This window comes from Colletes latitarsis, chromosome 1 (genome assembly GCF_051014445.1).
Source record: "Colletes latitarsis isolate SP2378_abdomen chromosome 1, iyColLati1, whole genome shotgun sequence".
NCBI lineage: Eukaryota > Metazoa > Arthropoda > Insecta > Hymenoptera > Colletidae > Colletes > Colletes latitarsis.
Window position 1 is genome coordinate 38966130 of NC_135134.1, and position 14102 is coordinate 38980231.

At 34.0% G+C, this 14102-nt stretch overlaps 2 protein-coding genes across 3 annotated transcripts in view; both read right to left on the minus strand.

Annotated features, from left to right (window-relative positions):
- Positions 1 to 3136, minus strand: part of Clc-a (chloride channel protein 2) — a 45932-nt gene extending 42796 nt beyond the window's left edge. Inside the window, exon 1 of the mRNA XM_076783648.1 lies at positions 3000 to 3136. Within this exon, the coding sequence (XP_076639763.1) occupies positions 3000 to 3059 (60 nt within the window). The 5' untranslated portion in view covers positions 3060 to 3136. The remainder of the gene's footprint in view (positions 1 to 2999) is intronic.
- An 8624-nt stretch (positions 3137 to 11760) lies between these two features.
- Positions 11761 to 14077, minus strand: Syb (Vesicle-associated membrane protein synaptobrevin). 2 transcript variants are annotated; one of them, XM_076770088.1, is made up of 3 exons: positions 13933 to 14077; positions 12265 to 12587; positions 11761 to 12144 (listed from the first exon to the last, which is right to left on the minus strand). In XM_076770088.1, the coding sequence occupies exons 2-3, from the start codon at positions 12581 to 12583 to the stop codon at positions 12104 to 12106; spliced, it is 360 nt and encodes a 119-aa protein (XP_076626203.1). In that variant the 5' UTR covers positions 12584 to 12587; positions 13933 to 14077; the 3' UTR covers positions 11761 to 12103. The 2 variants fall into 2 exon arrangements, with proteins under 2 accessions (XP_076626203.1, XP_076626129.1); XM_076770014.1 differs by lacking the exon at positions 13933 to 14077 and adding an exon at positions 12971 to 13171.
- Positions 14078 to 14102: the final 25 nt, after the last annotated feature.

Here is a 14102-nt window from a genome sequence, read left to right on the forward strand (position 1 = left end):
CACATTTCACAGATTTACAATTATAATTACACCGCGATTGAGCGGGAATTACCGTACGATTACGTTTGATCGTGTCGTGACGAATATAATCGGATCACATTTTTCTCGGCTATCGAGTTACGGTAACTCATTTCGTCAGAAATCTGGTTATCGACACGTTGGGCCATAAATTCATGCCATTCGACATTCTCGGATCGATAAAATTGGTTACCTACAAGGAACACTAGACAAGTTAACGACAGTAATAAAATAAAAAGAAATTAAAGAAAGAGAACACGATTTAAAAGATATTTTAAAGAAAAATTGTTTTCCTTACCAGTAACTATTAAATTTCAGTTGTTTATAATAATTATCGACGAGAGAAATTTTATTTCGATCGCTCGTGACAGTTATCGACGAAGCATATTTATTTCAGTCGTTAATAATTGTTATCGATGAGGAAAATTTCGTTTCGATCACTTGTAAGTTATCGACGAGGGAAATTTATCTTAGTTACTCATAATAGTCATCGACGAGAGAAATTGTATTATTTCGGTCGGTCATAATGGAGTTGTGTTGTTTTGTATACGATTGTAATAATTCTTCGAATCCGTACCAAAACAGTATTTTTTTTGCTTCGAAAGAAAAGAGTAAGAATGTCGATTGAATTGTATTTCATCGACAATGAAAGCAATTTTTCCAAAAATGTAACCAAAAACGTTTTGATCGAACAAATAATCATTAACTTACGATTTCTTTTTATTATAAGCCTCAATACGATAAATGAATGTATAGAACTGAACAGTAATCATTTCGAATATCTTCCGAAGTAAAATAGATACATATTTGCACTAAAACACATTAATTTTCGCTCGACGTTTGTTGCTTAAGGTCATCCGAAGATCAACATACTACACGTGGTGGAAGTTATCTTTTTAATAGAAATAGTCCAGAACAACTTTCTCAACTCAAATTTTATCGCATAATATTGCAAAACAATCGCGGCTATAAATAATACAAAGTGTCAGGATTGGTACTGATTTCTTAAAATTTCTAATATTTCGAATGTAGGCGCTGAAATTATTAATTAAATTGGAGAAAAATAAAAATTATCACATTATGGAAAATCGACAAAAATTGAGTGGATGTTTAGGTTATTTTTCAAATACTCTGAAAATAATTTTAAAGTACGTCGAAAATTTGTCAAAGAACAATCGTTCTTCTTTTGAGGTGTATAATTACGAAGAAGAGATTTTCCGCAGTTAGAAAGACCAAACAGTGAAGCAACGTAGAAAAATGGCAACCTGCCGTAGAATTTTGGACGGAGCGTTTCGAAAGCCACGAGTCCATTCGAGGTCGCATTGTCTTCGTGTTTAATATACAGGGTCGAACAAAAGTTTTGGCACAGACGGTGTTTTCTAATACAATCTGTTTTCTTTTAAAATACTGCCTCGAATTGAAAATATTAGATTCGTTCGTAAACTTTGAGTTTTATTTGTAAATGAGAATCTATCGACGGATTTTTTTAATCATTCGTCTTCCAGGAATAAAATTTGTTAATTTTTCTGATTTGAAGTATTATTCAATTAACTTTGTTTTTATTTAACATTTCTCCATTTCGTAAATCGCACCATTTGGGATACAGAAAATGTATATTTTCTCCTTTTAAATACAGACAAATTAGAAACTAACGAAGTGTCTTATAATTTTGTCCAGTAAATACCACTGTTTGGTAATCGAATCGTTGCTAATAACCCGACAGGTTCGCGTGACCTTAAACTAAAAAAAAAATTGCTAATTGGTTTCGGACGTAACTGTAACTTGCGGTTGTGACCGTCGGGAAAGTGATTCATGGCGGTTTACTTAAAAATACGTGCCAGTTGTAACCCGATGAATTTCCAAAGGTCGATCAGCTTAGTATCGGCCGAACGATAGCAGGAAAATTATATCAACGACGAGAAGATAGTCACGCGAGATCGAGAAAGTCAACGAGCACGTGGCGGCAACCGTATAAATCCGCCAAGCGTCCTATTCGCGGCCAGCACCGAACACCGAGCCAAGAATAAACATCTCGTAGGTTTGCAACCCTTGCCTTGCGTCTCTTTCGCCGCTTTGATCGCTTAACTAGTCTCGACACTTTGATTCAGAGCCCAAAAACAATCTTTCCCCTCGTGATTCGTACAATACGAAACAAAACGATCGGGTCACTTTATAGATTTGTACGTTTTACGATCTGTGGCAGCCATTTTCCTACGTACGAGTCATATTTTAATTTTTATACTGTATAAATTGGAAAACTTGCAAAAATAGATAAATAATATTATATGAACTTTCTGTTATTAAATTTTAATGAACTCCATTTTAAGAATTTGGTATTCATGATTTTGCTTCTTTTTGAGAAGAAACGTGACATTTTGTGAAGTATGTTTATATGAATTGAAAAGTAATATTGTTGCTCAATTTTCTATTCTCGAACATTGTTGGAGCCAAAATTCCTGGCACGATTAGAAACATTCAGTTTCCACTGTTCGAATCTGATGTTGTGGTTTATTCATTACAAAAGGAGTGTTTTTAAACTTGCTTAACGAGAGAACGATATTAAATATTTTACGTTCATCCACGGATGCATTGTGTTTTTCTAAGGTTATTGACACGTTGCATCTAATTATGGAGAAACCTCGATCTAATTTTGGCACTTGGCCAATTTGATACTTTCATTCTGTAATCGTTCAAAGTTTCTTATGAGAGATTAGGTTTCCCGGATTCGTGCTTAAACGTAACGCTAAAGGTCCTCTGCATCGTGTTCTTTCGAAGAAGTTTTTTAAAGTTTCTAACTTAAATATCTTATTTATTAAATTGGGAAAATATAAAACTCGAAAATCGTTGGTAATTTTAAAGAAAATTGACATAAAACCTTGAAATAATTGTCAAATCGTGGCATTAATTTCCACTGATGGAGACGGTGAAACGCTCGATTTTTTCCCTTATAATAATTACAATAAATGATAATGGAGACTCACCAAAGTGTTTTGGTATCCCAAGCCATAGTCTTGGTTCCCCTCGCTGACGGACGACGCCATGTTGAATTCTCGATCCGTCGAAGATTGTATTTTCAAAAACTCTCGTTACTTGATCGGAAGAAAATGGCAGGTGGTACGATCGGCTGTCCACTCGATGATTATCACCAGTGGTTGAAACGGTTCCGAAAATAACTGTTTCAAACTGTTATATATCAATTCTGAATTAAAACAGCTACGATAATCGAAAAAATGTCATAACTGTTACAAATATATCGGTTCTAGCTCAAAGTAATACTTCAAAAGACAGTAAACACCTTCTCGTTTGACAACTCTCTTCCCTAAAACTCTCGATTCTTCCTTAAAATGTCGCTCGACACTTTTTTTCAGTAGGTTAACATTTTCAAATTGATTGTCTATTAAAAAGCCTGAAGATTGCTGTGTAAAATTCATTTTTCATCCCCGGTTATTAAATCGTTTAGGAAATTTGATCAAAGTTAAATTTTCGTACTGTAATTCACTACACAAATTTATTTTTCTTCATTTGACTGACATAAAATTAAACGATCTTGGAAGCTAAGTTATGGACTCATGGTGGCCATAAACGAGGTGCATTTCTGTATACGCTCGATTCATAAATAGCTGAGGCATTTCGGTACAAAATCAACCTTACTAATGCTACTGACGAAAATTACCTTCAAAATCTTACGATCGCAGTTAATAAACACAGCTTGCACAACTAAATAGAAACATTACTAATTTATTCTTGCATTATTTCCTTTTTACTCCACATTTTTGTAATAATTTTCTAATGCAGAAACGACTTACGTTTAGCTATTGAAAATAACAGTTACAGAAATGTTCCAGAACCGATACGTCCATAACAGTTGCAACATTTTCTCCTTTTCATAACTGTTTCGAGGACTGTGTTCCAACCCCTAATTATCGTCGAACCGCACTCACTTTTCACTAGCGCGTCACGATCTTGTCAACGATTTTTCGAAAAATCGCGTCACTATAGTTCTCCCTTACGAATCGACGACGGTACGCGTTGCGACGGAACACCCGGGATTCGATATTCATAAAGCGAAAACGACGAGTTCGGTGCCCGATCGATGTACGAAACGAACGAAACCGATTCGCGGAGCACTGTTCCCGGCAGTCGGGCGTCGATCGCGAGAGGAACTCATCCAGGAGTCCTCCTCGCTGGTTCCAGAGACGAACTGACGCCGCGACGCAATGCGCCGTCCGCCGGTTGTCGAACGCACGGGACCGAACGGGAAGGAAAACAAACCCCCACCGCGATGCGTCGAAAATCGTCTTCTGGTCACTTTCGCGACGCGAACCGTTCCCCGGAAACGATATCGTCGCGAGACTACGTTTAGAGGACCGTCAGGGGTCGAAGATCGACCAATGACAAAACAGATTTCTTAAACCTGCGCGGTACGATCGATTTTTCGACTCGATTCTGGTACTTTCACTCGGCTCGCTAGCGCTTCGGTTCCCCTCGATTGGCGACCTTTCGATTTCGAGGGTACGCCGTGGGTCGTTCGACCCGCGGTTTCGATTATCGAGACGCGCCTCGCGAGCGACTGTCCGGTCGGACGGTTGTCAGCCGACTGATAGGTGGATGAATGGAGCGGCCGAGATTTCCGTCTCGGTTTACTGGGAAAATTAGAATCCTGAGCCACGTGACGCAGCCTTCGTTTTCGTCTCGGTCGATATTGTTCGACACCTGACGGCCACGACCGCTGGAATTCGGACGACGATCGACGCGCTCGTAAACCGCGATTCGTCAGCCGATAAACAAACGAACCAGATAATTGCTGAAGGCGCCCCGAGGCCGCGGAAGTATCCAGCTGGTGAATCTCGTTCCCGGGGACCTCGAATGTTTATTGTTTGTGAAAATTTTGAACATCTGTTTACAACGCTTGCAAATACACTTCGCAACAGAAATATAATGATTCTTTACTTAACAAGTTGATTTACAAACGTTTAACTCTTTGCGGCACAGGATTTCAAATAATAAAATAGACCCATGTTGCATAGAAATTTTATTGCGTTTTAAATTAAACAAAATTGGTATATTTCTATTAATAAAGGTATCACATAATGTAAAAACATAAAAAAATAGTAATAGTTTAATTAAATTTGTCGCAATAAACCTTCCGCTCGCAACAATTGATGAACCTGTATTGGCATGTTGAATGTTGCCAACACAAGTGAATACATTTATAACATTTGTTGAAGATATTACCAACTGCTTTACGTAAATAAGACGAAATATAAACCTATGCGCATGCAGCTATTGCAATATTTCGAGGTGGGACTAAAAATGTTCCACCATGCATTACGGTGCATCGAAAATGTGGGACACTTTTAATTCCAGCGTGCCCCAAAGAGTTAAAAGAGAAACTCATTTTGAGACGAATCGCTACAAAATTAACTCGTTTTGTACGATCTATAGTATTATTTTAGAAGTTGGCATTTGTACCACCGAGACAGAAGCTATATTGTACAGCACTTTATACACACAAATAAAATCAAATTTCTGAGTATAATATGAAAATGTATACCTACCTTCCATAAATAAATTAACCAGAATTAATGTTCCATAAAAATCAAACGTGCAGAAAGCAAACAAATCGAGGTAAAGTTTATTTGATCGGTTATCGCGAAAGGGTAAAAAATAAACCGAGATATATCTTTCGAAATTATACATTTTCAATTTCTTGAAACGAGTCAGGAATTTCTATGAAAAGTTATTTTCGTTCATTTTTATCACCCTCGCGTGACATTTCCACCGCTACACCAATTCACGCACACACTGAAAATCACACGCGCAATTACGCAATTCGTGTTAACTGAAATTGTTTAACGCGACGTAACGAGAGGCCGTTGATTCGTTAAATATTTTCTACGGATTGTAAATCACGGGACGAACGTAATGGAAGACGCTAGAAAAGTCATTTTCACGATGAAAATTGTCGAAAATAACGAAAGAGGAGTCGAGGAGACCTCGACCGTCAATTTGCACGCCGACGCGTTGCGACGCCCTTATTAGAGTACCATCTTCCGATGAACCGTTCGATGAAAGCCTCGCGACGCCAAACGGTCGTCGATAGACGCACTAATTCCGTATCGCTCGCGTTATTTCGACTGACCGTGTCGATCGATCGAAGCTTCGAACTTGGATCACGAACAAATCACTATGATGCGCGATGTCTTGGTCCCACATGCGCGATTTTAACCCTCAATAAACGTCTCAAGTCCTTCTACAATCTATTTTACTACATTTTATTCAATATTAATAAAATTATATAAATAGAATGATTATTCATGCTAATTCCGTACACGTAAACATAGACATAATTGAACAACCTTTAAGAAGTCTAAAACTATGCAAAGTACAATAATTATTTTACTAACTTTTATAAACGATAATATCTTGTACAATTTCTATTTCGTGTTTCCTTGCATATTGGTTCTTGTTCGATTTGAATAACTTTGTTTAAACATTAACTATCGCAAGAAATCTGTATTTCAAGAATATTAGAAACTATACCACGTGATCAATTTCTCGAGTGTATATACGACGTTCTAGTGTTAAAATAGCAAGTACACAATTCAATTATTGGATATTTCTATTCCTGGCGCTACAATTTGAACAAATGTCGGATATGTCTGTATTAAAAACTAGGCAGTGAACGTGTTAATACGAGTCGCTGTAGATCGAGCAAATACCCCACTGTGGCGTCGCGGCGCGTCGACAGTGACGCTCCTTTGCTAGAAGCAAGGCGGTGTTCGCGCTTGAGCGTCATTCTATGAATATTAATGAACTCGAACGTTCCAGGTAAAGCAATTCGCCACGGACTTCGGAACGACACAAAAGCCCCGGTTCGATAAAATGCTGCGATCCTTTTTCCAACTATTTTGTTGTTGTATGTTTGATCGATGACTGAATCGTGTTTTATTCGATTGGTGCATACGAAACATCCAACGATGCAACAGTACCAATTTAAACGCTACCTCAGTGTCACTCGTCATATACATCATGCTAACAAAGATTCTATAAATTATAGTTGAAACTGATAAAATTTTGTATTGATTCTGGTCAGAGATTCCTAGTTCACCTGTATTTAATTATACATATCATATTTACACATTGGTAACTGTTGATGCTTTACCAAAATTTTCTGTAGGACCAACAATTTTAATCAAAAGCAATAAAATTGGGATTATTTCTTGAAATTAATATATATACAGAGTGTTCGGCCAACCCTGGGAAAAATATTAATGGGAGATTCTAGAGGCCAAAATAACACGAAGATCAAGAATATTAATTTGTTGATTGAGGCTTCGTTAAAAAGTTATTAAAAAATTGAATTAAAAAATTTCAAATAATTCACTGAAAAATCATTTTTGATTGCAGGGGTCAATTACAATCATTTTTGGTGAATACACATACCCCCGAAATTCTAACCATTATCAAGAAAAAAATTCCTTACAGAAAATATTATCTAAGGTCTAGAATGGTTCCCCAAAATTTCGTGTAAATCTTTAAAACGTCATAATTCCTGAACGGATTGGACGATTTTAATGTTTAAAAAAGCAAACGACGCGTATTTTGGTCAAGAATATGTAGAAATCGCAAAAATATTCGAAAAGTTGATCCTTGACCCTGTAAAATGAGAAAAACTCCATAAAAATGGTCCAATTTTCAAACGTCCATATTTCCTGCAATAGTGAATATATTTTAATGAAATTTTTTTCTGATGTAGAGCTTATGGATACCTACAAAAAAGTATGACACAACTTTTCTGTAAAGCGTCAAACAAAATTACTAAAAATGAAAAACGAATTTTTAAGAAAAATTGACAGGGGGTAGGTGCCTAAATTTTTCGATGAAAAAAAAATTTTCAAATCGTTCTGGAAAAATTATTTTCAGTTGCGGGGATCAATTACAATAATTTCTGGTGAATAGACCTACCCCCGAAATCCTACCCACTTTCTAGAAAAAAATTCAGTACGGGCGGAACATTAAACGTTAATAACTTTTTAATAAAGCCTCCATCAATAAATTAGTATTCTTGGTTTTCGTCTTATTTTGGCCTCCAAAATCTCCCATTAAAATTTTTCCCAGGGGTGGCCGAACACCCTGTATATTTGAATGAAATCTTTTTTTATACACAATATAATTCAAACGGTATTGAAATGTTCGAAAAAATACCATTATTTGGAAGACAATAAAGGAATGCCTGTGCTCGATAATAGTGACTGAAATAATTTTGAAAGATATATGTTTGCTAATATAAAAAACATATTAATAATTCTTGAGTCCAGTTGAATTTCTTATTTCTTCTAAAATGAATATTTCAAAGCATATATTTCTTTTTTAACTTTCGCTCGTCTTGATGCAATATCCATGTCTGCTAGTTTAATTGATCGGTCTTCCTTAATTTTACTCATTCGAGAATTCTAATAGTTTCGATTTTACTTTTTTACTTTTAGTCTCCTAAAATTATATATAATTCCACGGCTACGCTACAAACTCTCAAAAATTTGTTTTCCAACTCCACTATTTTTCTCTTATTATTTACTGTGTAATATCGTCGATGATGTTATTATAATAACATACCTTGTAAATCTTCTCCTCTTCTGGAAGGATAATAATTTCGAACGTCCTCTTGTACTTTGAAGAACTTTACTGCAATATACATGTATTTTATTGCAATAATTAATTTATTATTTCATTGTATAATTTGTTGAATTATTGAACGACATATTTTTGTAGAACTTGCTATGTCGATAAGCCACCATAGTACATAAGAAGTTCCTCAAACTTCTGATATTAAAAGTTGATGTTTCCTACTGTATAAACTATGGCTAATTATAATTATTGGTCCAGTTATATTAAGCAAAATAACGATAATAATACGAATGTAATATTTATCATGAAAAGTTGTCGTACATTATACAGCATATTTTATATTTTTACGTTCTATACTCGAACATTGAATAAAGTACCACGTATATGTTCACTTTTGCTCCTCGCTGTATATTTATAGTTCGGAGAAAGTTGAGGTAACATAACTAAATTGTTCAAATTATCCATACTTTCGAAATAACAACTGAAAACAGAGGATTGAATGAATTCATGAATAATGCGATTAGAAAACTATATAGTTTGTACACTCCTGGACAAAAAGATTGCTCACGCGTGTTAAACGCCTCTTACAATCGAAGATAGACTCAGAATTCTCCAGGTTCATCAAATGGAATATAAAAACTATAAACTGTACATAACTACGAAACCTCCCTAAAATTTGCAATTTTTATATATTGTTAAAATTTGAAAAAACAGAAATAGTTGAATTACATTTATCCTAAAAAGCAATGAACTGTATAATAATTTTTACGTACACACCCAACTTCAGAAATATTACGAATATTTATCAGAGAAATGGGACCCGGGGAAAAATGAAACAAAGGGGAAATTCAAACAATTTTTACGTTACAGAAACAAAACTTGCCAGTTTCAAAAATTTTCGGGGTCTAAAAAGAGAAGTTGTTTATATTTTCCGCGATTTCAGTGCGTGAAAAACTTGCCTTTTGCGTACCGCGTCAAACTCGCGTCAAATTACACGCTCGACTAGACTCGAAACTAATCCCGGATACATTCGACGTACGCTCTAGACATCTGAGAATATTAAACGACTAAAGCCGAGCATCGATCATGGGTGACAAAATAATGTGTACGGTGGAAAAAGAAGCGAAGAATTGTATTTACGGATGAAGAAAGATTTAACCTACGTGATCTAGACAGCTTTGATTATTAATTCATCACGTACGATAAGAAGAACTGACAAGTGTGGCATAAAATGGGTGGGGAGAGTACAATGGTTTCGGCAGGTATTGGCTACAATGACATCGTATCGTTCAAGGCCGAACGAATGACACTACTTATCGTAATTTAATACAAGAACAAATTGTCAAGCATGCGGGAGACATTGTTGATAATAACTTCATTGTTCGCTAGGACAATGCTACCCAAATTGTCTCGTCTGAAAATATTCCACTTTTGGATTCACCAGTATAATCTCCAAATTCGAGTGTCCCTGAAATTTCGTCCGAGCAATTTATAAAAGCAATAGATAATTTGAAAATATTAACAAATTAAAAAAATAAAACAATATTTCAAGACTATATTCGAGAATAGTTTTATTTTTTATCAAAACGAATGATCAAAGTACCAAAAAATTCAAAAAGGTGCACTACTAAATAATATAGAGTATTGTAGTTTTTTCAATTTACTACGAAACGTTTCACCATGTTTTATCTATTTCGTCGATAAATATGAAAACTAACAAGATTCCACTTTGCAATTCAATTTTATATTACTACAAGGTAATGTTATATAATTCGTCGAACATGGAGAATTGTTTATCTCTCCCTGAGAACCTAATACATAATAGCGCACGCGTGCTGTCTTTTTGTTAAGAAGTGTAGAACTCTCAAGCTTCATCAAACTGAAATAATTGAATTGGCGAATCGTTAAATTGCAAGCATAGACAATAATTCACTTGCTCGATGGAGCAAAAGCGAGTCCAAAGCAAATAACTTTATTGTAAGCTGAATCCCCACCACTATGATTCACAGGTCTCGTGGTGGGACATGCGCGCGCGCGCGCGTGTGTGTGTGTGTGTGTGGTGAAGGTTGCAAACGTGTGAGTACAAGCCACGGACCAAACGTAATTAAAAATATGTTTCATATTTTCGTGAAAATTTTCTGCCTTGTTCGCAAAGTTAATAAACGAAAAACGTTTTCTCAAATCACCTTTTAAAAATTTGCAACACTACTTTATTTTTCAAACTTAGTACTATTTCATATTTATATTAGTTACAAACTTAAAATACATTAAGTATAATTACAGATTACAATTTGTAATCATTATCATTAATATATTATCACAATTGGAACCATTTGATCATACCTTGAACTCCGATAATTTCGTACGTTGAATGCATCAAGATTTTCACTCCTTCATTTATTTAAACTACACTTCACTTCAACACATTTAAATTTTATTTAATTATATTCGATAAATGAATTGATTTTCTATAAAAAAAAAATCTTTTACAGATTCAATCATACTGACAAAATGCATCTTTTTTAAAAACAGAAGAAAAAAGTAAGCATATACACTTCGAGTTTCGAGTTTCGAGTTTCGAGTATTTCGAGACCTCGCCAAGTTTCGTATTCGGAGTTTCATAGAACTAAAAACTAAATTTCGATCTTTAAAAAAGGTTTATTTATTATTAATTTTACATTATATTCCATAGATGTTTCAAAGTATGCACTTGTGCAAATAAATTAAAATATTATAAATATTAATAGATAAATTGGAAACAAATTTTAAATCATGCAAGAGATTCGAAAGTATTGTTACATATTTCGTCCATCCAAGCAAGCCCCTTTTGAATCCACTTTTATTTCAATCATAATTACCTTCACATTTCTCATTAATATGAACACTTTAAATCTTTGATGATGGTCACTGTGTCATTTATAACCTATTCCATAAAATTCACTTACTATACATGTTGTAAATTCAGTTCCAAAAAACCACAAAGATCAAAAGTAACTTGAACAAATATTACGTATTTTTTTCTTTGATATTCAATAAAAATCACTCTCACTTGGATGTTGGTATTTGGATGAGGAAGTAGACTAAATAGGAGTCTAAATTATTTAAAAGCAGATGGAAAAATGTATAAACGTTGTATTATATATTATATATCATTAATAAATATACAATAGGCATTGTAACAAGATAACATTATGAAATGTATTGTCTGTTCACAGTTTTACAAAAGGCCACCCATAGTACTGCTGTGGTTAATCTAATACATGTGCGTTCGAATAAGTATATGTCTCAAAAATATATTTGTTATTTATACAATTATTCTGAATAAGACTTCAGATTGTGACAATTAATAATTGCAATACTTATAACTTTGTTTGCTCAACATTTACTTCACCATAGTTTGTTTTTATTCTAAGACAAGAATTAACAACCCAAACATATCCTCTTTGGTACAATACTATCAGTTAGAATCGGAATCCGATGAGCCAGACACAACTGATGCTATTGTAAACATTGGAAAAGATATATGTTTAAAAATACAATATGTTAAAAATATATACTAAAAATATTTGCTAAAAATTATATCGATCATTATGTATTATTTCTATAAGTAACACTTACCAATGATGATGATTAAAATGATCACACAGATAATACCAATGATGATCATCATTTTAAGATTTTTCCACCAATATTTTCTTTTCAATTTTCCTGCTTGCTGTTCGAACTGTGTCGCTCCTTGTTGCAAGGCATCTGCACGGTTTTCTAATTCTGACAGTTTCTGATCTCTTTCCAATACTTTTTCCACGTTTACTTTCATTATCCCCACAACCTCGTCAACGGTTGCTTGAGTTTGCTGCAATTTTTTCGTAGACGCTGCTTGCTGTGGGGTATGAGGCCCACCCATCTCTGCGTCTCTGTAATTACTGCTGCCATCCATGTTTCTGTAATTAATAATGTCACATATGTTAAATACATCTCTACAAAGAATGTATTAAGTAATTTTCATTAAAAGACAAATGTAAATACACTTTCGTGGTAAATCGTAACTATATGCTAATGATAATGTACACACCCATAACCTCTAATTTCATAAAATCTTTGTACGAATAAGGTTATTGTATTAAAATCTCATACGGTATCATAATACTCTTCTGTAATTCTTATCAAACACAATATTGGTGCAAAACTACCATTAATACGAGAAAAAAACAAAACGGTATATCAAAATATGTGTTTATGTTTACCGTAATAAGAAAACAGTTTTCTAAAAATATACATTTCTGCTAGCTGTTTAAACTTTACAAAAAAAGCTTAATGCACTTACTTTAAATTGAAAAATATGTAGAAAATTCAATGGGAAAACAAATGGAATGATATTTCTAGATAAATAATGACAGGTATTCTAACTTTGCTTCGATGACGACTACACTTTTACAACACTCCTGACACAAGATAAAGATGGCGATACTTATGACGTCACGTTTATCTCGATTATTTTTGACAAGTACTACGAGAGAAAACCGGCACACTGCTTAATCTAATCTTTGATTCATAAAGCATTACTCTAAGATGTTATCTTCAAAATTTACTACGATTACCTCGTAGATTTTCAAAATAGAGAAACACAACGTAAAAATTTAGAAATTAAACACGTGCTGCCACCTGAGCAAGTACAATTATTTGTGTATTTAATAATGCATGTTACATATTTCTTATTATCGAAATTGTAAATGATTATGATAGAAATGCGTTTACAATTCAATATAAATAATTTAAAAAGCAAGCATTGAAATTAGTATTAAATAAAAGAAGTTCTAAGTGGAGAGTTTATATTTGTGGCGGATGGAGTATAAAATATGTTTTTAGAATCAGGTTAGTAAAACAAGTAGTACATACTTGTTATATAAATATTCGGAATTTTTAACATTTTCTGGGCGTAACAGGAAATTAAGATATTTTCTTATTCCGTTGGAATAGATATAATATAATAGAATTTAGAATAATTTATTAAAATGATAGGATAGGTAATTTAGCTTGAATTTTTAAATTTATATAATAAAACAGTAGTTAAAGTATAAAATAGATAATAATTTAGAAGACATGGAATTATATAAAAATAAACGATATTTGCAGTCGTAATAATCGAGCTTTAAATTGCAAATTTCATACGAATTACCTTGAAATAAAAATTGTCAGATTAAACGACAAATTGTTCGCCCGTGGAATCTCAAAATCTCCAAAAAAACCCCTGACAATAGAAAATAAAATAATTTTTGTGCATCTCACCGAATGAAACAGCCATGGTGCGTTTTTCTCTTCCAATCGACGACATTTTCGCGGAGCGATATTCACAACGACACCCTCGTCTCACGGCAAAATTCGCAACGAGGGCATTAATAAAAGATCTTACGATCGTGCGCATACTCGAATCGCGTTGCCAGTAACGTACAAATTAA

Bases quoted from the DNA above. Each gene is read 5' to 3' on its own strand.
- Syb (XM_076770088.1), bottom strand. From the start codon at position 12,583: ATGGATGGCAGCAGTAATTACAGAGACGCAGAGATGGGTGGGCCTCAT. The intron at 12,145-12,264 runs GTAAGTGTTACT...TGTTTACAATAG, and splicing joins CATTTTAATCATCATCATTG to CATCAGTTGTGTCTGGCTCA.